Below are 24,375 nucleotides of genomic sequence, written 5' to 3' on the forward strand. Positions count from 1 at the left end.
TTAATCTCGCGCCGCGACTCCCATCGGCGCGCAATCGTCATTCGCTCGCTCACGAACATCCCGGCGCGCGCGCTCCGAGATGTAAAAGGCAGCCGAGAGAAATCCGCTCTCTCTCTCTCTCTCTCTCTCTCTCTCTCGTACAACGTAACGATAGTTTTTATCGCTCTCGGCCAAGTCGGCGATCCGTGCAGCCCCGCCCTTCCTGTTCGGCGACGCGTAAAAGTCCCGCTGACGGCTCGCGTAACTGATCGCTCGAGTCGACTCGCGAATTCATCTTCCGCGGACACACGCGCGGCTTTTCACTCGAGGTGTTCCGGAAGACGAACGGCGAACTTCCCTTGCGCGAGAGTAATCGATGTACCTCGCATGTGTCCCGCGCGATAAATAAATCCTTTTCTCCTCCTGCTCCTCCACCTCTCAGTCGTGGGCTCGACGGATCGTCGGATCGACCGTTCGCGCGATCGATCCGACCTCGCGGAAGTCCTCAAAACAGTCATGCGCGCGCTTCCTCTTGGATCCTCTGGATGTACCTGAGGGCGTCCATGCCGGTCAGGACGAATTCCGTGCTGTTCGCCGGGGGCTGCGGCTCGAAGTCCTTGGGAAAGTTCGCGACGACGTCTTGGTCGTCTCGTTCGAGAATAATCGTGAGCGTGAGATTGCGGATGTCCTCCTTATCAAGCACCACTTGGCCCTTCTTCATCTCGTGCGCGCCGCCTGTCTCCGCGTCGTTGTTCGCAGCGTTTGAACTTCTCGAGCGAGTCTCGCGAGGTGGAATTCGACTGCTTCTCGTCTTTGGAAGCGCACTCGCGGCTTTGGTTGGCCGCGAGAGAGCTGGCGTGTCTTCTCGCGTAGCTTGTCTCGTCCGCGACGGATCATCGCGAGCACATCGGTCTCCTACGATGTGGCCAGAAGGCATCCTGGCGAGGTCCCGAGCGACCTTAATGAAGTCGTTGCGCCGTGTAAGCGACGGACCGTCGTGTTCGCCGTCGGCGGCGCTCGCGTCCCCTCGTCTCTGTCGGCTGACGCAGGACTCGGACTCCTTCGGCTTTGGTCCTTGGCAGTAGTCGTCCTCGATCACGTCGACATCCTGCTCGCCACGGCCGACAGGCCGTACGCATTTGACAGCGCGCCTCCTCTCGCAGCCCGGCGCGCACGGTGTGCAGCCTTGCCAGTCGCCGATGATCCATCTGGAATCGCGAGGCGATAAGCGGCGGCGCGGCTTTAATTAGCCGGCGCCGAGCCGACGCGGTGATTATCGCGCGGTGCCGTGTCCACTCGTTGGTTCCTCGAGATTATGGCTGACGAGTCTGTCTAACGCGTTCGGCGAGATCAACACGTCGGACCTGACGTCGGTGCCGACGGAATGCGAGCGAGCCGACGCCGCTCGCCGGAGAAGAGCGAATTTGTCGTTTTGACTTTGTTATTTGTTATCGTCGGGGACCGGGGTGGGGCCGATTCTTCGTGTTACAAAATATTTCGTAATATTAATGTATGTCGTCTTTTGCTTATATTTATCTATCATTACATGTATGCCATTTATTCTCAACCTATTTTTTTGTCTTAAAAATTAATTAACAAGTCGATAAATAAAATTTGTTAAAATTAACTTTAAAATTAATCGACTTGTCAATTTTTAAAACAAATAGGTTGAGAATAAATAAAGCACATGCGAATAGATAAATAAAATGTTCCGTCTAAAAGAAAGTCTAGGTTAATAAGACCTTTCAAATAAAATTAAAATATATTCTTATAAAATAAAATCACCAACTGTACATAAAATGATATAACATAACAGGAGTATAAACACCCACGGCGGGGAACATAAATAATGTTTATTGAAGTTTCAGGTCACCGTTGTACGTCCAAAAAAATCTAGGCTAATAAAATCCTTCAAATAAAAAATTAAATCAAATTCTTATAAAATAAAATCACCAACTGTACATAGAACAACATATTAGCTCCAGTAGTTAATTCTTTCCGATGAAATTTACATAGCTCAGAGCAAAATTTCAAATTGAAATATTTTCCCGCTGTTTTGCGGTTTTAAAGTGTTAACATTTAACTTTTCGAAATGACATATGATTTGGCGTTTAATACACATAACCTCAAATAATCAACAGTGTTCACTATGGCTATCAACAAAGAGCATATTCGATACGTGACGCATTTCGCATTTCATTCAAACAAAAATGCTTCTGAGGTAGTCAAAATGTTTGCGCTGCTCACAGTGAAAATGTTGTGATCGATCGTACGTACCAAAACTGGTTTGAACGTTTTCGAGGTGATGATTGTGATCTTTATGACCAATCACGCCTCGGTCAACGAAAAAAATTTGAAGACGAGGAGTTGTAAAATCTGCTGAGTGAAAATATGGCACAAATACCATGAGAATTTACGGAAGGACTGAGAGTAGGTTAGAAAGCTATTTGCGATCGTTTACATCGTATGGGAAAAATATGGAAAGAAGGCAAAGAAGGATTCCACGAGCTAACCATTGACAACAAAAATCACATTGACCACATGCATTACCTTGCTCGCCAGACAATAAAAAAGGACTTTTTACACAAAATTGTAACTGATGACAAAAATTGGATTATATATGAAAATCCTAAATACAAAAAATCATGGATAGACCCTGGTCAAAACCCAAACGTTTCAGAAAGAAAGTTCTTTTCTATATACTGTAGGACCAGAAAGGTGTGCTGTACTATGAGCTCTTGGAACAGAGTAAAGCAGAGATTTACCAGGAGCAATTGATACGTTTAATCGATGCAACTGAGAAAAAAGGACATTTATTGGACAAGGCCGTAAGGTCATCTTGCTGCACGACAATGCTAAACCGCGTACAGCAGCCACAAAGGAAACCTCTTACACTTGGACTGGGAAGTTCTCCCATATACGGCGTAAACTCCAGACTTGGCTCCATCAGATTTCTACTTGTTTCGGTCGATGCACTGTCTGATGTACATTTTTCAACAGTTGAGACGACGTAGGAAATTTCATCGAGGACTTTATAACCTCAAAGTCACCAAATTCCTATCGCGATGGAATTTAACAACTGCCCAATAAATGGCATAAGATCATCGATAACAAAGGAGAATTTCATTGATTAATCTTGGTCTATTGATTTTTAAATAAAGATAAAAATTGTCGAAAACCGGAAAGAATGAACTACTAGACTAATATAAGAATAAAAAGTTTCAGAAGTGAAATCATAATTATGTGAAAAACCGGAACAAGTGTGGCGTCTCGTCAAGGATCCTTGCTGCTAAGGTTCGAAATCTCGCGTATATTCTGCGATTAATTCGGAACGGTTGGCCACCTTACCACCTTGGGAACGAATGAGACAACGTAGGCTCGCAGCTGCTTCTTCATGGGCGATCGCGTAAACGGCCATGAAAATTAGCCAAGCGACGAGTACTCACCGCGGCATGCAGGAAGCCTCGTTACATGGCCTGACCTTTGCGTCCGGTCTAGCGAGGTGGCTGCAGAAACTGTCGTCCACCAGGCCGCCGATCTTCTCGACGCAGCGGGCTTTCGATATCTGCTCGCCCGGGCCGCAGCCCGCCGAGCACTTGCCCCAGTCGATAAAGTCCCACGAGAACTCGGGTTTACGACGAGTTCGTCGTTTCAATCCTAACGAGTATTTCAACGTAACGTTCTCCTTTGGTAAGACCTGCCAGATTAATCGGTCGTCAGGCAAGTGCGGCGAGAAGATAAAAATAAATTTTTCCTTAATGCAGCTGCCCCGAAGTAGCTTAATCTCGAAGCGCGGAGATCAAAGGGAGAAAATGGAGAAAGCACGTATTGTAGCGCGGGGAAGTCCGTTGTCGTCGCCGCGCGGGCTCGGAGATAAAAAATTGATGATCCAGTCGTCGCGCGTGAACGTTCGGTTTTACGCCGCGCGAATGGAGATTTATACTCGCGCCGGCTAAAGAGTGCCGCGTGCTTCGAAGACTACAGCGGGTCGTTACATTGGCGATTTCCGTTTTGCTCGCGCAAACTGCAGGCGCGCGTAATTTTCTCGCCGATAGTCCGACTTGGAATGGAACGGTCGGCTGTCGGGTGTCGAGGCACGAGTTATCGACTCGTCTCGCCGGGAGAGAGGCTCGACTAATTAGCGGAGTGCCATTCATTATGTTTACCAATATAACCAGGTCCTCGGTGACGGGTCCGGGCACGCTCAGGGCTCCCTGCCTCGGTCTTATCGTACCTAGCCACGCCTTGGAGCCCGGCACGTCGAACATTCCCAGACGGTTACTGAAATAATTACGTCGCGGTGTTAATCGACAGCCGCGCGAAACAGCGACGCCGGCGAGGCGAGTCGCGAAGAAAGGCGCAGCGGATCCAAATCGTCGCTCGGCCGGATGCCGACGTTCGTTCGATCGCACAGCGAAAACAATCGCGGCATCGGCTCTCTCTTTCCTCCCCGCCCGCTCACCCTTTCGTGCCTTCGTTTCTCTCTTGTTCTCTCGGCCGCGACGCCGGTGAACGGAGGTGGAATTTATTTACCCGTCGATCAACACGGTCTTCGTGCTCCTGCTGCGCACGACGATCCTGGATTTGGCCGGCTCCGCCATCTCGACGCGGATATTCCTGGAGCCTGCCGGCGCGTCCGTTATTTTCTTCAGTCCTAAACGTGGAAATTCGTTCAGGGGATTACTGCGAGGAGACGGCTTTTCCTCTCTTCTTCCTTCCCCCCCATCCTCTCTCTCTCTCTCTCTCTCTCTCTCTCTCTCTCTCTCTCTCATTCTGTCTCGCGCGGTTTTATTCGTCGAGATTCCAATTTCGGCGCCGCGGCGTCAGCGTGGCCGCGCCGCCGGCGAGATTTATTTGGCTGTCGCGATGCTCAAAGCGCGTGGAAGAGCAGAACTGAACGCGCCGCGAAATTGCGGAATTTTAATTCACGAAAGTCAGCGCAGCACCGCCGGAGTTCATCGGTATTTTTGTCAACTCGCGGTATTCTCTCCGCGCTGAATAGCAAGCGGCGATGCGCAGGCGTGCGCGCGCCGGAAAAATTATTGCAAAGAACGCCAACGGGCGGCTGATCGAAATGCAAAATCTCCGCCGGAGAGACCAGCTGAAAACCTCAATCAGAATTTGGGAATTTTTTTCGATATCGCCAGAGTGCCTCTCCTCGTGAATACTTATTCTCGTAAGTTCCGCGAAGCGAAATGCGCTTTGATTGTTCACTCCTGCGCGCATTTATTTTAGCATGGTTACACGCACGCGCAAACATATCCCGAGCAAAAAATTGTTAGAGCCATCCTCATGAAGCATAAAGCTCCGATAAAACTGAAAGTAGGATATCCTAGAAAGGGATGCCTCATTATTACCACATCAGGCTTCGAGATGGATCTTTTAGGGATACCTTAAATTTTACGAAATAAGGCTTTGATGAGGAATGATGAGGACCTTAGAAGGATTCGTTATGGCCTTAAATTTAATAAATAATGGCTTTGATAGGGAAAACTGATAAGGACCTTAGAAGGATCTTTTAGGGATGCCTCAGATCTTACGAAATAAGGCTTTGATATGGAAAGCTCAAAAGGGTCTTAGAAGGATTTTTTAGGAATGCCTTAGATCTAATAAATAAAGGCTTTGATAGGAAAAACTGAGAAAGGTCTTAGAAGGATTTTTTAGGGATGCCTTAGATTTTACGAAACAACGCTTTAACATGGAAAACTGATGTGCGCCTTAAAAGGATCTTTTAAAGATGCTTTACATACAAAATCAAGTTTTGTTATAGAAAATTAATAAGATCTGTAGCGTGTAATAAAACTGTCATAATTACTATTATTTTTGTAGGTGCACTCTATCTGGTTCATTTAAAGATTTTTTAATTATACCGCAATAAAAACATATTTTATTAGTTTTATTAGTTGTCTTCTTCATTAATCTCTTCCAAGGATTCTTCTAATATCGCCTTCGTTTTGAAATGCAGCAAACTTGAATAAAAGCAGTAGCAGGATTTTTATGTGTAAAGAATGCTATATTTTACTATTGAGTATGCTATATATTTTTAAAATAAAAAATTCTTGTTGTATACCGACAAGGTTATAAAGAAATAAAGAAATAAAGAAATCTAAATTCCTTGGAACGAAAAGAACGAATATTTTTACTCAAGCAATAATAAAAATATTTCCTTATAAGGCCTTATTTTAACATTGCCTTATAAGGACCCGTTAAACCCTTTATTACATATCTCGTAGGGCCCTTGTCTTTCTATCCATACTCGTAGGGCCCGATTCAAGTTAGAGAAAAATAATCAGGCCTTTACACCAGAGCTCCATTAATTTTTCTACTCGGGATGTTTGCAAAATTCACTACGCCCTCTTTCTTACGCGGCTGTGCGGCGAACGACAGGGTTCCCTGCTTCAGCGTGCAAGACGTGCTGTCGCCTTTGCAAACGCCGCAAACATCTTCGACCGCCGTGGACTCCATATTCAGGTCACAGGGTATCTCCTTGCATACCCCGCCAATGCAAATATCCCGAATACCTCGGTAGCATGTGGTACCGTCCACCACTTTCGGCCTCAGCGACGTCACCAGATTGGTCTCGCTCCGGCAATAAAGGGCGCAGGGGTTCTCGGACGCTCTCAAGTCTACGGAGGACAGGTCGGAAGGTCGACGGTTCTCGTCAAGGGCTTGTTCGTTCACTCACCTTCCGGCAAATTGTACGTCAGCCAGCGATGAGTCTTGCCGTCTTCCGGAAACACCCAGTCGTCGAACTCGGCGCACTGCACGTCGCGGAACGACGGCGTGCCAACGTCGCACGGCTGCAAGGGTTCATTTAAGTACGTTAACGCCGTCTCGATCTCGCGAAGCCTCCGGCTTCCTCAAAGGACAAGAGCAGCGTCGACGTAGCGCGTTGTCTTCCGCCTTTGGATTTCCCTGCCATTTCCAAGACGAGCCTCGCGAGGACGTTCGTGCTACGCTCGCCTCTTGGAGGAAGCCGTTCGCGTGCACTCTCGCCTAAGACTAACGTTCGTGGCGCAAATTTTGTGGCGCTTCCTGTCGCCGATGCAGTAAGAGCCGCCTCCGGACGGGGGTGGCCGGTTGCAGCTTCTTACGGAGTGCGACACTCCGGAGCCGCAGGTCCGGGAACATCCGCTCCAGGACGACCAGGTGCCCCAACCGCCGTCAGTGGCCCCGGGACGCTCGCCCACCATCAGGCACTTCATTTGATAACACCACTGCAACAGTCGTTAACCGACATCGCGGCGCCGTGTCGCGTCACGACGAGCGCGCGAGACGCGCGCAGGTAAAACCGTCTCCGAGAGCTGCATTATACATGGAACTGAATGATGCACGCGCCCTCGCGCAGACGAGAGCGACATGGAAATTTGTGCCTCGAGAGGGACCCGTATATTCTTGGACGCCTCGCCTATCGCTCGCGACCTACCTCGCCGTCTTGTTTCATTCAGCATAACACTAAGGCCACCTCACGAATAATTGTCGGCCCCCTTTACGATTTCAGTCACGTCAAATGTGCCCTCAAGGTTACCTTATGCCTGTGAGAACTTGCCGGGCATAATATTTACGTATTTCACTCTTCCTCATTCGACGTGGGCGAACTCGCGTCTTAAAAGCAGACGTCACTCGGCTGTCTCGTTATTCTCGATGCTAATTAGTCGTACGTCGTACAGATGACAGTCATGAAAGACGGTGTATACTACTGTGTTCGATACGTTCCGAGAAATTTTAAATAAACGCAAAGCGTATATTTAATCATCCAAATTTTTTATATTCCCCTCTACCGCGATATGTCAACTTATGCCAAGGTTTTTTCTAATCCTCGAGATATCTATTATAGCCCATTTCCAGTGAATTCTCTTTTACTTTCTCTGTCGACTCAAAACGATATCCACAAAGCAGTAGCTTGAGCTGAGGGAAAAGAAAAAGAGTCACATGGTTGCCATATTAGACGATTACGGAGCTTTGGTATTAGTGAATGTTTGGCTAAAAATCACGAATAAGAACAGCAATATGAGCAGGAGCACTATCATGGTGCAAAATCCATGAATTGTCATGCCACAATTCCGGCTGGTTTTTACGGATTGCTTCACGCAAACGACGTATAACATTCATATAATATTCACTGTTAACAGTTTGACTCGTTGGAAATTTCATGATGCACCACATCACGATAATCGAAGAAAACAGTCAACATGATCTTGATTTTAAAGTAATTTTGATGAGCTTTTTTCGCTGTTGCTTCGCTTTTTGCACGCCATTCACTTGATTGTTGAGCTTCGGTGTCGTACGCACAGACTCATGTCTCATCACCACCAATGACATATTTCAAGAATGATTCAAGAATGAAATCAAGAATGATGATCTTAAGAAACCATTTCTTCAGCGATCACAACACGATGTTGTTTTCGCAAAAAATTCAACTCTTTTGGAACGAGACGAGATGCAGCACGTCTCATGCCTAAATTCTCTTTTAAAATCGATCGACATGAGCCCAATGATATTCCAATGCGTTCAGCCATTTCTCTAATTGTTAATTGTCGATCACTATGCACTAATTTCTTGATTTCTTCGATGTGCTGCTCATCTACTGAAATGGAAGGTTTTTCAAAGCGTGAGTCATTTTCAACGCATTCTCTGCCTTTTTTAAATATTTTGTATCATTCATAAATCCTTGGTTGTGACATGCACTCATCGCTAAAACATTTCCACATCACTTTCATAGTTCGGGCACATGAAAAATTGTTCCAAAGACAAAATTTAATGCAAATTCTTTGTTCGCCAGAAGAACTGTTTTCATCACAAAACAAGTGTTTATTCATAAACTAACAATAGTAATGACGTGAAATTTTAGACACGTGTCAGAAATAGTCTTATCAATCTAAAAAATAAAGCTTTTTGAAACGGTCGACACGGGAAATTTAAGTGAGAACTTCTCGGAGCTTTTTGAACACAGTAGTATGTGTGGCTGGAAATTTGGAGTAGCTATCAGTTCATCGATGGTAAGATATTCGTGAGATAGACTGAGTCTTTTCATGAAAGAGATTTTAAAACAAGATGGAAAGGATAGAGCTGTACTCTCTTTTATTGTCCACGTGCGATGCAATGTTATTTTTACCTACACTGCAAGAAATGATGTATTAAATTTAACATACTTCGTGTGTCTCAAATCATCCACTCTCATTTATGTGTTAATTTAACATATAGCAAATATGTTAGAAAGTAAAACACATAATATGTAAAAAATTAACATAAAAATTTAACATTTGAATACCGTCAAGAATCACAGTTTGTGTTAAATTGACATACAATGAATGTTACTTCAATATTTGGGAAAAGTAACGATCTATAATTTGATGAAATGAAAATGTTAGATTGACATAATCTATATGTGAAAAATCCAATCTTTACATTAATTTAACATATGATAACTATTATAATGAGGAAAATAACACATTTTAGGTGTTGACTTTAACATCTAAAATATATCATAGCAAGAATTCATGCATTTACATATAAATTGTGTTATTTTGGAAATATTACACTTGGAAATGTGTTATTTTAATACTTTAAAATAGTTAATCTTAATTTAACACAAGAAAGTCTAATTAACACAATAACGATATGTTGAATTAACACAACTGTGCAAAAAATTTAACATAAAACTTTCCACACATAAAACATTTTAACAAAAGTATGAAACGTTTTTAACTGTCTATTTTAGCTTTCTCCAATAAGAATGAGGATAAACAAAGATCAAATGCCTTTCTAGCACAGACTGTCCCTTTCAGTTGTAGCCTTCGTAGAGCCTCTTGTGGGCCGTTCAACGTGTGTATACAGGATGTATAAAAGGTTCCGGGACGGCAAAGTATTTCGAACGGGGAAAATGTAAGTTTTACAAAAGAATGTTTCAGGCAAGAGCCGTAGGATCTAAAAAAGCTATTTACTGACCCTTTCAGTTTGTTGTCGCTAAGGTCAGGTCAAGGTCAGCTTGAGTTTTTTAAACGAGGTTTCCTGTTTGTTATCACATGCTTTTCGGTCTTGGCTGAGCATGTTCAGATACTTCAAATATTGCAGGCATGACTTTGCACATGATGTAACCTTTAGAAGGGTTGGATAGTTCGTGTGGGATGTAGGTAGGATGAGAGGCGGATTGGAACTGACTACTGTTCAGATAAAAAGGTTGGTTATAAGATAAGAATGTCAGTAAATACCAATGTATAGTGTTTTCAAAAGGTCTCAAGTCACTGATACGTGGTCCTAATCTGCCCTTATCGCCAAACCACCCACGCACACATCACTTACCACCTCCTCCTGCATATACGGGTATAATACGATAGTGGTATCTCCGCTTATTTCACTTTAGGTATGTAGGTATAATCGCCGACATCTTGCCGTGAGATAATTTTGAGTGCGTGACTCAAAGTGGATAAAATTAATGATTCGAGAAGATCTTAATAAGGAAACTGCGATAAAAAATAGGGCACTTTATTTGAAAAATTTAAGGTGACCTTCATGGTCCCTGCCATCCAAGGTCAAGATGATAAGACCAGCAAATCGACCTTTGTAAATTCTACAAATTTTGTCTAAAACTTCTTTGTCTAAAATTTCTTTTTACAAAGCTCTCATTTTCGTCGTCCCGGCATTCTTTGCACACCCTGTATAAATCTATGGTTTGCTGCATGTGCGAGCATGCACATGTATATGGTCAATAATCTATGATGATAATATCGACCACATGACATTTAACGCTTGATGCATGCATAGAGAACGCGGAAATTCGTTCGCTACATTCTCAAAGCTTCGAGCTTGCGCGGCTCGTTATTCCGCAAAAAAAAAAAGAGTGATAAATTCTCGCTGGCACTTCGTCGGAATGGCTGCTTGAATTTTAGCTACCTCGCTTTTTCACTTCAAATCGCCGTATTAAAGTGCGCGCGCCCTGCGCTAAAGTCACCGGCTCGATTCCGCAGTGCGCGCAACGCGGCGAATCCGCCCTCGGCCGTGCGACGAGATAATTGCTCTCCGCTCCGCAAACTACAATTACGCACATCTATTTGCTTATTTCATTCCAGCGATGATTGTATTGGCCGTTGTGTAACGGACATGTCAAACAAACCGTTTTTACGCACGCACGCGGATCAATTTATTTCCGTAGCTCGACGTTATCGCTCCGTTTTCAATTTTTTTCAAACTTGGCGGACCTCTGGCGGCGCATTCTGCACAATTGCACCCGTTAAATTTCATCGCACGTTCGAAATCGTTCATCTCTTCCTCCTCTCTTCCGCCTCTGCCTCTCTGTGTCGAGTTATTAAAGCGAAATATTAAACCGCCCCTTTTCTTCCAGAGGCTACGCGCGTCACACCCGCGCGTCAAACGCGTATTTTGCAAGTCGACTCAGCAATACTTATTCGATAAAAAGCTCCGTTTCCAAGGACAAATATTTTGCTCGCGATTGGGTAGCTTCCCGAGCAAAAATTTGATAAAATCATTTTTATGAAGCATAAAACTTCAATAAGGCTGAAATAGGATGCCCTAAAAAGAGGTGCCTCATTATTATAACATCGGATCCCGAGATAGGTCCTTTAGGGATACTTTGGATTTTATGAAATAAGGCTTTGATAGAGGAGAAACTGATAAGATAAAACTGATAAGAGCCTTAGAAGAATTTTTTGGGGATGCCTTAGATTTTACGAAATAACGAAATAACTTTAACATAAAAGACTGATGTGGGCTTTAGAAGAATCTTTTAAGGATGCTTTAGATATACAAAGTCAAGTGTTGTTATAGAAAATTAATAAGATCTGAAGCGGGTAATAAAATTGTCATATTTTAGCATTGTTTTAATAGGTGCGCTCTATCTGGTTCTTTTAAAGATTTTTTAATTATACCGTAATTAAAAACAAATTTTATTAATTTTATCAGTTGCCATATTCATTATTCTCTTCTAAGGATTTTTCTAGTATTGCCTTCGTTTTAAAATGCAACAAACTTGAATAAAAGCAGCAGCAGGATTTTTATGTATAAAGAATGCTATATTTTATTGTAAAGCACGTTATATTTTTAAAATAAAAAATTCTTGTTATATACTAACAAGGTTATAAAGAAATAAAGAAATTACAGTCTATAAATTTCTTGGAATGAAAAGAACGATTCTTACTCAAGCTATAAAATAATAATAAAGATATTTCCCCATAAAGCCCTATTAATATTGCCTTATAAAGATGTTAAACCATTTGTTACACATCTTGTAGAGCCCTTGTCTTTCTATCCCTATTAGGGCCCGATTAATGTTGGAGAAACTTACTAGAGGGCCCTAGTAATTTTTCTACTCGGGTTATTTGCCGATCTCTGTATTTCTCAAACCCGCGACGATGGCGAGAGTGTCAGTCCGCTTCGGAGCCGATTCGCCGACGTCCCGCGCGCGTGTCGGCCGTTTGTCGACTCGGCTCGTTCGGGCAATTAGAAATTACTCGTAGGTCGGCGAGGGTTCATCCCTCAACGTGGTGTTCGGCCTCACCGACACAGCCCGGCGGCCGATCGGCCGGCGCGCTAATGACTGCCGCCTGCGTGCTTCGACGCTCCGGCACGCTCGGTTATTAACATTGTCACCCGAATCTGATATCCCGCTGATAACTGATATTTGGACAGCGTTCGCGTCGGCGACACGCCATTACGTTCTCACGCGCGGCGACGTCCCGTGGTCACGCCTCGCTCGCGCACCCGGCCGGATCACTTTTGAAACGTCACGTAACGACGCATGCTTGAGCGACCGCAAAAAATATTTCACCCCGCCGATCTCCGAAATGTTCGACTCGCCGCGCGTTTCCCTCGCATGTGCACTCTTACGTCGCGCAGAACGCACGGGGTGTTTTCTAGTTCTTTTACGTGACCGACTGAGAGGAGGAAATTCTTCGTTTCTCTCCTTTTTTCATGATAATGAGCTGCGCATAACTACGAAGATATTCTCTTCTTTCTGAAACAAATTTCGCGCTACTTGGCGATTTTTCTCGTTATTCCCGCGCGCGCCTTATTCCTCTCTCTCTCTCTCTCTCTCTCTCTCTTTCTTTTTTTTTAATTTTCTCTCAGTAGAATGTAAAATTCATTATTGGATTCCGAGTAAACGGCGCAATCTTTTGAGACGTCTTCGCGGTGCATTAGCCCGTCGTGAAAGGCTTTGTTTGTTAAACCGAAAGAGCGCGGCAAGAAACACAGTTGCATAAAGTTCGCAATTTCCCGCGAACTCGCGAAAGCATCGCTATGAAAGAGTTTACGGAGGATATACGCGATATTAGTTCGTACGTACCTCTCGAGTACGTATCTTCCTCTCCTCTCCCTCTATCTCTCTCTCTCTCTCTCTCTCTCTCTCTCTCTTTCTCTCGAATATCCGCCCGCAATTTTTAACATCGCTACGTACACACCGCGGTCTTAAGGGCCGCGATGAAACTCGGTGAAAGCTGAAACTGGTTTCGATTCTGAAAGGGCGCGTGAGACTCGCGCTCAATGGCGGATTCAGATAGCTTTTTCAGATTTCCGCTATGCACTGTATCCCTCCTCCCCACCGGTCCTCCGCCTCAGGTTCTCGAGATATTTAATCGTAACTCGGCGCGTAATGGCCCGCCAGTAAGAGGCTCTCGAGAGCCTTGATTAATTAGCCAATATATAGTTTTTCTTCGGATATACGCGCGCTCTCAAGGCTCTCGCGGGCCGGCAAAGGACCGATCCATCGGTTACGCTCGGCGGCAAATATCTCGATGAGCGGCTCGTCGCCGCGACCAAACGAGCGAAATACACACGCAACGGAGCTATATAATTTATTCTCATAAATCTCTCCTGCGCTCTCGTTTGACGTGCGATATCGCGCCGAGTTATTCCCAGCCGAGAAACGCACTCAGGTCCCGCGCGCGAGGACCTCTTTTTCTAGAAATTATCTCTTCGCTCAAGTTCGACGCGTCCCGTCGCCGACGGCGCGATTTTTCACATCCCCGATAAGCGCGATGTTTGCTTCGTCCCAACCGGAACTTGCCCGCGTCTCATTCTCGCCGGCCATTTCTCGGTCGCGACCGCGAAGGTTGAGCTTTCCAGCGAGCCTCAAGGAAAGCTCAAGGATCAGAAAGCCGCGGTCGGCGAAATTCCTATCCGGAGGTAGGCGAAGAGGAAGAATCCCCGGAGACGGTTTTCTCGAGCGTCGCACGATTTTAAATCACCCTCGCACTTGGCCTCGTGCTCTCTCTCCGCTCGGAAACGACGGCTTACCCTCTTCTCGCCGCATGGGGTGCCCTCCGCAGGTGGTTTCCTCGCGGACACGCAACCTCCGCCCGGCACGGCGCACCTGAGGGTCTCGCAGGTCTGAAAACAGGGCAGCGAGGTCGTCTCGCTTTCAGCAGCGGGCTGCGTGCCGATCGCGATATCGCCGCGAGATATCGCGATCCCGCCTCTCCTCTCTCCGGTCTCCATTATCTGACGACGCGCGTGGCCGAAGCGTATTTTCCTAAACGGATAAGGTAGGCCGCAAAAGCATCAGCTTGTATACGCGGACGGCAGATGGTGCCTCTTTACGGGCCACGTGCGGCCGCCACGTGCGCGAGCTGCCAATACGGTACGACAAAGTTGCGCGACGCGTAATCGGGCCCGTTAACGGCGAGGACCCCGCGCCTGGTTCGGGTCCGGGTCCTCATGGCCGTCCACGCGACTTACGATCCCCATGTCGCACTGCCGAGCGTCCGTCCGGTAGAGCAAGCGACACTGATCGTCGCCGTTGTACATCACACCCGGCAGCATCTCCGCGCTGGGGAACCGATGATCCTGCTGCTCGTCCTCCAGGCAGAACGCCAGGCCTTGTCTGGAAGCGTATTTACTCATTTTATCAGTTTCACCTTGGATGACGTCGCCAAGGTCATGACAAGGTCAAGTGGAATTTTTTAAATGTGACTCGTACGTTTTTAATATATATTTTTAGAGTTCTTGATGAGACATTTTCAAAATACTATAGTAAAGCTTCTTTTGGTTAAGAATTTTCTGTAATATTTTAAAATTCAGTCATTTGAAGCAACTGATCTTGAGTAGCTCTCTAATTCAGGGTTCCCCAACCTCTTGTGTATTTCGCACCCCTAAAACTTTATTAATGACCTTCGCACTCCTACAAAAAAGATTATTCGTATGTTTTATGATAAAAATTAGTTGTTAGGGTTTTAAGGTAAGAAGTTAATTTATAATAATTTATTATTATAAATATTTATAATATTATTGTAATTTATTATTACATAGTATTGTTTTATAGAAATTAACTATCATTTTAATATTATAAAATTATTATCCTTGGTATCAAGCTTCGAATAGTGATAATGCTTCGCATAATGAATATACAGGGTGAGGAAAAAAGATAGAAACCCTTAAAAGTCTCGAAAGATATAAATTTTACAGAAACGTGTTTCAGACAAAAGTTATAAAGTTCGGAACGATGTATTTACTGATCTTATCAGTTTGACCTTGAGCGGTGTTGTCAGGTCAAGGTCAACTTATTTTTTTTAACAGAAACCCCTATTTTTTATTATCTTTTATCATCTTTTTCTATCAATTAATTTTAATAATTTTTCTCTGAAACATTTTTTTATTTGCCTAATATTTTTTGAGGTATTTAAAGAAAATTTGGGAAATTTTTCAATATTTAACTTACGATATCTCGCCAACTATTTGTCGGAAGAAAAAATACTATTAGACTTCTTTACTCTATTTGGTCTTAAGAATATATTGTTACAATAGCACCCTGACTTTTGTTAATTTGATGACTTTGAAATTTCCAAAAGTTCATAAGTTAACAAAAGTTAGGGAACTATCATAACAATATGTTCTTGAGGTCAAATAAAGTAAAAAAGTCTAGTACCATTTTTCCCTCCAACAAATATTTCGAGCGAGATATCGGAAGTTAAGTATTGAAAAAGTCATCAAGTTTTTCTTAAATCTCAAAACATATTAGGTAAATAAAAAATGTTTCGGACAAAAGTTGTTCAAATTAATTGGTAGAAAAAAATGTTAAAAGATAAAAATAAGGATTCCTGTTTATAAAAAATAAGTTGACCTAGACCTGACCTTGGCAACGCCACTCAAGATCAAACTGATAAGATCAGTAAATACATCGTTTTAAATCTTATAACTTTTGTCTGAAACACTTTTCTGTAAAACTTATATCTTTCGAGATTTTTAAGGGTTTCCATCTTTTTTCCTGGATGTATACGTACAGATACGTAAAAAATATATAATTTTAATAATTTTAATAACAAATTTTTTTTAATTTGATAGAATGCCGGATTATTCCAGAATTCATCTTAATCATTATTAATTACAATCACTTTTTCTCGCAACCCCAAGAATGTTTTTCGCACCCCTAGGGGGTGCGAGCATCTCCGGTTGGGAACCCCTGCTCTAATTGTCCGTTCTTAAAAGGTAGACCCTTCTCCGATCTTGCCTTGTCTGAAAGCGAGCGACGGACGGCTCGATTGGAAAGCCGTGGAAAGACCAAGCGACGCGACGCGACGCACCTCGTCCAGCGGGGCGAGCGAAGGTCCTTTCGTACTTCATGTCGCTGCGAGAGACCGCTACCCTCGATTTAATTTCAAGTTTACGGCCGCTCGCGCCGGCCGGATGAGGAGGGCTTTGTCGCCGGCCGCGCGAACTTTAATAAAGTCGGCGGCCGCGCGAAAAGGCACAAGCGTTAAGCTCACTCGATGAACGAACGCAGGTAGCTCCGGGAGCACTCGGACCATTTCCTCGTCGCGTGCATGTCGCCGGGGTGCATCACCGTGGTCTCCGCGTGTCCGTCGGCGCGATAAACTATACCGGGGCAGCCGTTCTCCCGTCGCACGTCATGGGACATGCCCAGGCTAGCGGTGGTAATGAGGAGAAGGAAATCGGCTTCTCGGGGGGAGTGGAATATTTATCGGGGCACGCGCGCCGCGCCGGCTTTCGCTCTTGAAAAGCATCGCTCGAGACGCGCGAGGCGAGGAGCCGCTTCATACATTAAACAACGCCCTCGACCGTGACTTATTTACGACGACGCCACGGCATACCATTATTTCCACTCCCGGCCGAAGAAACGGTCTTTTAGGAATTTATTTCGAGCTTCCTTGTCTGTTTTCCTTACTTTCCTCGCCCTCGCTCCTCTCCGCCGTCAAGCGCGCAGAAAGCGGTCAGGAGCAGTTATCGACGGCTATCGAGAGGATGACTGCTGATATTTTGCGATATTTCCTCAGAAATGAGGATGTGCGCGAATCATCAGCCGCCGCCATCGCGCCGGAGAGTGTCGCGTTAACGTTATAAAAATTTCTTTAGCTATTTCGCGCGGTACCGTAGGGTTATACGCGAGATTAAAAGGGGACACTTGTACACGCACACACATATACAAGGTGAGGAAAAAGTATGAAAACCCAGGAGAATCTAAAAAAATATAAGTTTCACAGAAAAATGTTTCGGATAAAAATTGTAGGGTTTAAAAAGATTTACGGATGCTATCAGTTTGACCTTGGATGTCGTCGCCAAGGTCGTGAGAAGATCAAGTGAAATTTTTTAAACGTAACTCGTACTTTTTTATTATATATTTTTATAGCCCTTGTTGAGACGCGTTCGGAACATTATAATAAGGCTTCCTTTGGTTAAAAATTTTGTCTGAGATATTTTAAAATTCAGCCGTGAAAACAACTGATTTTGAGTAGCTCTCTAATTCTTTGTTCTCAAAAGGTAGATCCTTCTTCGATTTTGTCTCAAATGGTCGGATTCTCCTCTTTTACTTTATGAGATATTTTGTATTTTATATTAAAAACTATTATGACAAATATTAAAATATCTCAGAAAATTCTTAATCAAAAGAAGTCTTATTATATTGTTACGAAAACGTTTCAACAAAGGCTATAAGAATATGCAATAAAAAATTTGTGATCACGTTTAGAAAATTCCATTTGACTTTGTCCTGACCTTGTCCCGACGCCAAGACGAGGACAAGTGGAGATTCAAGATCAAATTGGTAACATCAGTAAATAAATATTTTTAAATCTTACCGCTTTTATCCGAAATACTTTTCTGTAAAACGTATATCCAGATCTTTCAGGGTTTCCATATTTTTTCCTCATCCTATGTGTGTGTGTGTGTGTGTGTGTGTGTATTAGGCGACCAAAAAAGTTCGTGTAGTTTTGCGTACTAAAAATTAAACCAAGAGAATTTTCGAAAGAAAGTCTTATAACTGATATATGAATAAATAATTGACAATTCCTCATTATCAACAACGGAGGTTCTTCTTGAACGCATCCTCGAGTGATTCATTGCCGGGAGAAATATTTTTAAACTACTTCCATACAGCCTGTTCATCTTCTCCAAGTGTTACGCATATCTCACGACATGCTTCTTGCAGCTTTCAACCCGAGTTTAAATTCACAAAGTAAAATGCTCGAATTACACTTCAACAGACATTTTAAAAGAATGAATAATCGCGAATCGAGAGACCGTGCCACGAAAAAGTTGACCAATCACGCGCGGCCGATGAGTTTCAACAAGACTCGACGGATCATTGCATCGAATTCAGAGAGAAACCGCATCAACTTTTCCCGTCACCTGATGTACACGAAAATCCCACGAATCGTGCCGGCGTTGGCAGTGGCACAATTCGTAATTACGCGGGCATTTTTCGTCGGCCTCATCTAATCGGATCGGGCCGGATGAAACGAATTACACGCTTACGTGTGGCCTATCTGATGAGCAATGTGATAACCGGTCGGCAGGCCGGCGTCTCTCACAATGGCCGCGCCTCTCGTAGGATCACACGTCCCGGCAATCGTGGACGTCCCGGTGAAGCCGCAGAGATCACGAGAGACGCAGATGTCTAGCCTGGCGGGGGAAGTCGTGAGCAGGTCGTGAAAAGGGCGAGCGCTGGTAATCTCGAGATTAGATTGAATCTCCCATCGGTGGAATTGCCTGTAGGATTGGCGTACTTGCTAATGAGAAGCGCGCAATCGTGGTGATTCGGATGAGAATCGTCGGCGGGATTCATGCTACGCTGCCATTCTTGGAAACGCCTCAACGTCGTACCCGCGTCTTGGCTCATCGACAGATTCATCTGCAACAACGTTCGTGATCGATTAAGAGAGCTGAGAGCGCGCGTGTACGTCGCGTGTGTAAATTACGGGACCGTCCGCGGACATATTAAAGAGCGAGCCTTCTCGTTTTCTCTCGGCCACGACGAGTTACGATCATTAGGCGCGTCGTCGGCCTCAATAGCGTATCCCTGCGCTCCCCGAAGCGTGGGACGCTTCCTTTGGAGTTGGAAAGGTGCGCTTTTACCTCGTTTTCCTCCACCTCCAGCCTGATAATCCTCACTATAGCCAGCTGCATGTGCACGCCCAGACTGGCGTCGTGAAACAGACCCGCGGCCTGTGAGAGAGAAACTTCCTTCAGATCTTTCCGTTCGCTTGGAAAATTCCTGCCGAGGCTCTCTTATGTAACTCGCCATGTTGAAGAGCGTCAGTACGTAATTCTCGACGTCGAACTTTCTGTGATAATCCAGCAGAGACTTGTCCAACACGATCAGCAGCTCCAACGTGTACGACTTGGCCCTGTTCGGTTTCGCGAGCGCTCTCTTACGAGGATTCGGCGAGCGCTTGGCGATGACCCTGGTCGTATCGACGCTGACGTCGCAGAGGTCCCGCGCGACGCTGCCGAGGCGCTCAGACTCGCCTGGACTTCCTTTGTATACGATATGCGGCTGCTCCGCTTCTTTGGTGAAGTCATGCCCAGCTATCGGCTCAATCATGTACCACGCGCTCCTCGTCTTGATATATCCGGCCTGAGGGATTAAATATTACGACGCTGGCTGGTAGTTCCTGAAAATTCCCGGCCGACCTACTCGCGTCGGAGAGAGAGGCGGCGTTCGACTTGTACCTTTTTCGCCGATTTTCCACCCCCCGCTAAGCGCTCCTCCCAGATCCTCTGAGAGAAGCATCTTCGATGATAAAACGCATCGCTGCGCTCATGAAGTCGCTCGCAACTTCATGTTCGTTTTTAACGGTCAAATGGCTTTGTATCGGCGGACAGTGACTTGTAAACGTATTAGATACCTAGATGCAAAAATTTCAGTGTTTTTTTCAGCCCTCTAATGTAATTATCTTAAATTGAAATATTATTCCGTTTTAAATTGAAATATTGTAGTTGTTTTGTGTTTGTAAGGTTGGTATTGAACTTTCTAAAACGTCATTCATTATGATTCATTGGTGCACACAACGTTTCGCATATCTCATCAAATACACAAAAGGACTTTTTGCTGTTAATATTTGGTTTCGCCACTGGTGTAGAAGGCTGCATTTAGAATTATCATACATAATCCACTTTTCATCGCCGGTAACAATTTTTGGCAAAAAATCTTTCTCACGCTGTCTGGAAAGCAATGAAACGTGTGTGCTCAACCGGCGGATAATGCTGTTTTGCGACAATTCACGCAGCACTCATTTTCCGAGTTTCCGAGTTTTTCCTATTTCATGCGGTCGTCTTGAAACTGTTGCTCGGTCAACTCCGAGATATTCTGCAAGTTCTTCTTGCCTTTGGGACGGGTTTTCATTCAACGACGCTTCCAAAACGTCGGCCTTAAGCTTTTGTGGCATTCCCGAGCGAGGACGATCACGCGCGTCAAAATCATCCACGATTTAAAGCGACGATTTGCTAATATTTGCATTATTTTGAGATATAAAATTTTCCGCAAGAATAGAACAAATGGATTCACATGCATTTGGCAGCATCTTTTTCCTGCTGGAATTCATATCGAATGCGATGTAGAATATAAAATTTTTCGCCGCTCATTGTATCAACAAAATATAAGGTGATCCACCTACAGGTGTAGGATTTATTTTGTAAATAAAGCAATGAAATTATCTGTAAGTGATCATTTTTATTACACCGATGTGTTCGTTAGAAATGGGAGTTATGTAAGAAAAACAATATCATATAAATGATGTAAATGATCGCCTCTATTTTTTTTACAAATTACTACTCATTCAGCAGAGTTTTCAATAATCTTTTGCAACATAAAAGGAATTTCGTCAATTTCTCGTCGAATATTTTCCTTTGAGCGCTCCGTAGTTTCAGGATTATCGGTGTAAACTCGTTCCTTCAGATAACCCCAAAGGGAATAGCCCAGAGGTGTCAAGTCGTAAGATCTTGGGGTCAGTTGACGTCATCATTCCGTGAGATAACGCGAAATTTCTCATGCAATAACTGCATGGTTTCACGAGCTGCGTGACATGTCGCACCATCTTGTTGAAACTACATGTTGCTCATGTCAATATCATCCAGACTTGGCCATAAAAGGTTGGAGATCATGTCGCGATATCGTTCAGCATTGACAGTGACAACTTTTCCGGCCTCATTTTTGGAGAAATATGCCTCAATGACATTTTTAACTATTGCAACTCGTACAAGCACAGGCTTATCGCAAACTAAACTCTCGTTCTCAAATTTTTTAGTCAACTTGCGAATTGTATCGTTAAATGGGAAATGTTTTCTTTCAACAAAATTGCAAAGTTTGCGTTATCGAATGCTGATTTTCGCGCTACTGTGCGAATTTAAATCATTCACTTCTTGTTGGACCACCCTGCATTATTTTCAAGGTTATGTGTGCCAATAAATCATAATGAATGGCGTTTTAGAAAGTTCAACACCAGCCTTACAAAAATGCAAAACGGTGGGTAGATATTTCAATTTAAAATAATTACATCAGAGAGCTGAGGAAAGGACTAAAATCTTTGCATTCACCTAAGGGAGAATTCACACTTGGGGAAAAAAGCAGAAAGCAGAAAGGCAGAAACCAATCAGAATTCTCGCTGGTAGTCTATCTCTCTCTCAAGAGACAGACAGACTATCTGATTGGATACTTTCTGCTTTCTGCTTTTCTGCCCAAGAGAAGATTCACACTTGGACAGAAAAGCAGAAAGCAGAAAGGCAGCAGCCAGTCACAAATGGCGCTGATAGTCTGTCTCTCTCTCTTGTGAGAGTTTTTCTCTCTGTCACTCTCTTGGCTTCTGCTGTTCTTCTTTCTGTTTTTCTGCCCAGGTGTGAATGCGCCCTAAGTGTGAATCCTCCCTAATAAATGAAGGCGCGATGCTCAACACGGAAACATGAAGCAAAGTTCCCTCCTGCGGCCTGTCCGCAGAAGTGAGCCTCAATTCGTCAGAATCGTCGCGAGTCATTCAAACCATTGCTGATCAATCAAACGACATTCAGTCATGACTAACGAGTCCATAGCAGGTGGAGAGAGCGCTCTCTTCCGAGTGGTTGCGCACGCGGGCCCGATAATGGCACTGCGTGTCCCGCACCCTCCTCAACGTCATGTCCTGGAAAAATTGTCGCGACCCTCGGTATTCCTCGACCACCGCGCCCGGGCCGAGGAGCCGGTGATTCGGGCGGAGCTCGACGTGATGCTCCTCGTGGCCGATTCGCAGTCGGTAGTGCACGGCGTCGTCGACTTCGTTCTCGGCTGCCGTGCGGTTTCGGTAGAAAGAACGGCCGAAGTGATGAGGGATCCGGTGAGACACGAAGCTCCCATCCGACCTGACCTTCCGCGGTATCACGAGCTCCTGCTCATCCGGCAGGTCGGCGGCGCGCGTGTAGCGCCCTTGAGGAGGAATTTCAACGAGTTTGTTAAGGAATAGGGAGACGGAGTACAAGCTATAGCGAGGTAACACGTCCGCAGCGAGGGAGAGCTGCCATATTTGTTTCTCCTATTGCGCTCGACTTAACGCTTCGGTGCATTTGTAACGTCAAGTAGACCACAGCTTTAAAATCAAATTTAAACCGGTGTCTAGAGTCGGATCTTATATTTATAATTGTCTTAAGTTCATTTTTAGATGCTGCACGGATCGTTTTATTGGCTAGGAAGTATCTGAGAATAAATTTAAGCCAATCTTAAATATGAAACTTACATATGAATATCGCTCATAAAATTATAAAAAATAATATTATATATTGTTTTACATTTAATTTTTTATTCAGTACCTTTTAATAAATAAAAGTACAATAAATGATAATATAATGAATCTTTGGACATTTCTAAATATTTTAAATATTTAGATGTTTTATCTTATATACTAATTTGTTATTGGACACCTTGGCATTATACACTTAAACATTTTGCCATAAAATATCAATTTTCATAATTTATATCCCAATCTCTTAGTCACAACATTTCACAGACATGTGTCTATGTGTAAATTGGTAGAAACTGATATGGCGGAAATAATTTCTCCCGCATGTCTGAGTTTACACCTTTCTCGCCCAAATAGTGCTTTTAGACTCCGTTCCTCTATTTCTTATGCCCAATTTCTTCACCCCTAACCTAGATAAGTTGTCGATAACTTTATCCATGAGATATCTCCCAGAATCGCTTTTCTTCACCTTTGTAAAGTTTGTATCCGGCAGATAAACTTATCCAGTACCTGAAGTAACGGATATCTGACAGATATTGATTTCAGTGCCCTGACATAATCTAAAAATCACAAGAATACGTAATCGCTGCTGTTTTTATGAAAATACAAACATAATAATGGATTTGTTGCTCATGGATATTATACTGGATATTTATGAATCTGATGATAATGATGATGATGATGGTGGTAAGTTTGTAAAAAGAGGGCGAGGCAAATTTCCCGAAGCAGCATTAAATTCGTTGTAATTCTTTTCTCAAGCTTCATTTTTATCTTTCTACGTTGTTCCATCGGTTCTTTTATTTTCGACAATATGTTCATATTTTAATGTAATGTTAACAAATCAATTTCAGTTTTTGAAAATTTGTTTCCTTTTTTTTCCTGCTCCATTGAACCAGATGATTGTTTTCCCGACATTTTTGAAAACAGTTAACCGAAAATATTTATTTTCGCAAAATATAATCTCACTTGAAAGGAATATGTTGGTTGGTTGGTCGTAGAACTGGCCCAGGGAAGAATACGTCGCTGGCAAAATATGATAATTCATAGTACATTTCTAATACATTTTGTGTCGAAAGTTAGTAGTATGAAGAATAGCTATCCGTTAGATATGTAACCAGAGTAAAGGCCATCACGCACAAATGAACGTAAGCAGTAAAGAAACTGACCAATCACAACCAATTATTCTCGTAAGTTTTAAAATGGCGTCTTTAAATTTCGACTGTGATTGGTCGATTTGCTTACTGCTTACGTCTTACTGCTTAAGTTCGTTTGTGTATGATGGCCTTTACAGAGTTAGACACGTAACCTTTCAGTGAAGAAAACGAATTTTTAGTTACCTGACGGATATCTTTATCTGGAAGATACTTCTTATTGGGAGGTGTGAAGAAACCGGGCATAAGTCCAAGGTTTGTCATTGTTTGGCACACACACACACACACACACACAC

The 24,375-nt window shown here is 43.8% G+C and overlaps 2 protein-coding genes across 2 annotated transcripts; both read right to left on the reverse strand.

The window, feature by feature from the left end:
* Positions 1-100: 100 nt before the first annotated feature.
* LOC105184183 (A disintegrin and metalloproteinase with thrombospondin motifs 6) lies at positions 101-16,846 on the reverse strand. Its single transcript, XM_019841893.2, has 10 exons — positions 16,695-16,846; positions 14,671-14,815; positions 14,230-14,322; positions 6,987-7,196; positions 6,665-6,779; positions 6,345-6,605; positions 4,513-4,633; positions 4,146-4,260; positions 3,426-3,676; positions 101-1,187 (listed from the first exon to the last, which is right to left on the reverse strand). Exons 1-10 carry the CDS (start codon positions 16,844-16,846, stop codon positions 494-496), a joined length of 2,157 nt encoding a protein of 718 aa, XP_019697452.2. The 3' UTR covers positions 101-493.
* A 1,849-nt stretch (positions 16,847-18,695) lies between these two features.
* On the reverse strand, positions 18,696-19,350 carry LOC109503952 (A disintegrin and metalloproteinase with thrombospondin motifs 8-like). The gene is made up of 3 exons (XM_025302009.1): positions 19,300-19,350; positions 18,951-19,075; positions 18,696-18,846 (listed from the first exon to the last, which is right to left on the reverse strand). Exons 1-3 carry the CDS (start codon positions 19,348-19,350, stop codon positions 18,696-18,698), a joined length of 327 nt encoding a protein of 108 aa, XP_025157794.1.
* Between the last annotated feature and the right edge of the window lie 5,025 nt (positions 19,351-24,375).

This window comes from Harpegnathos saltator, unplaced genomic scaffold (assembly GCF_003227715.2).
Source record: "Harpegnathos saltator strain DR-91 unplaced genomic scaffold, Hsal_v8.6 scaffold462, whole genome shotgun sequence".
Classification (NCBI taxonomy): Eukaryota; Metazoa; Arthropoda; class Insecta; order Hymenoptera; family Formicidae; genus Harpegnathos; species Harpegnathos saltator.

What these genes read in the sequence shown, in the direction of transcription:
- LOC109503952 (XM_025302009.1), bottom strand. Translation starts at nt 19,350, where the DNA reads ATGCAGCTGGCTATAGTGAGGATTATCAGGCTGGAGGTGGAGGAAAAC. An exon ending in TGGAGGTGGAGGAAAACGAG is followed by an intron (nt 19,076 to 19,299) that starts GTAAAAGCGCAC and finishes ACGTTGTTGCAG; the next exon opens with ATGAATCTGTCGATGAGCCA. An exon ending in TGCGCGCTTCTCATTAGCAA is followed by an intron (nt 18,847 to 18,950) that starts GTACGCCAATCC and finishes TTCCCCCGCCAG; the next exon opens with GCTAGACATCTGCGTCTCTC.
- LOC105184183 (XM_019841893.2), bottom strand. Translation starts at nt 16,846, where the DNA reads ATGTCCCATGACGTGCGACGGGAGAACGGCTGCCCCGGTATAGTTTAT. An exon ending in TACCTGCGTTCGTTCATCGA is followed by an intron (nt 14,816 to 16,694) that starts GTGAGCTTAACG and finishes ATACGCTTCCAG; the next exon opens with ACAAGGCCTGGCGTTCTGCC. An exon ending in AAGACCGTGTTGATCGACGG is followed by an intron (nt 4,261 to 4,512) that starts GTAAATAAATTC and finishes TAATTATTTCAG; the next exon opens with TAACCGTCTGGGAATGTTCG.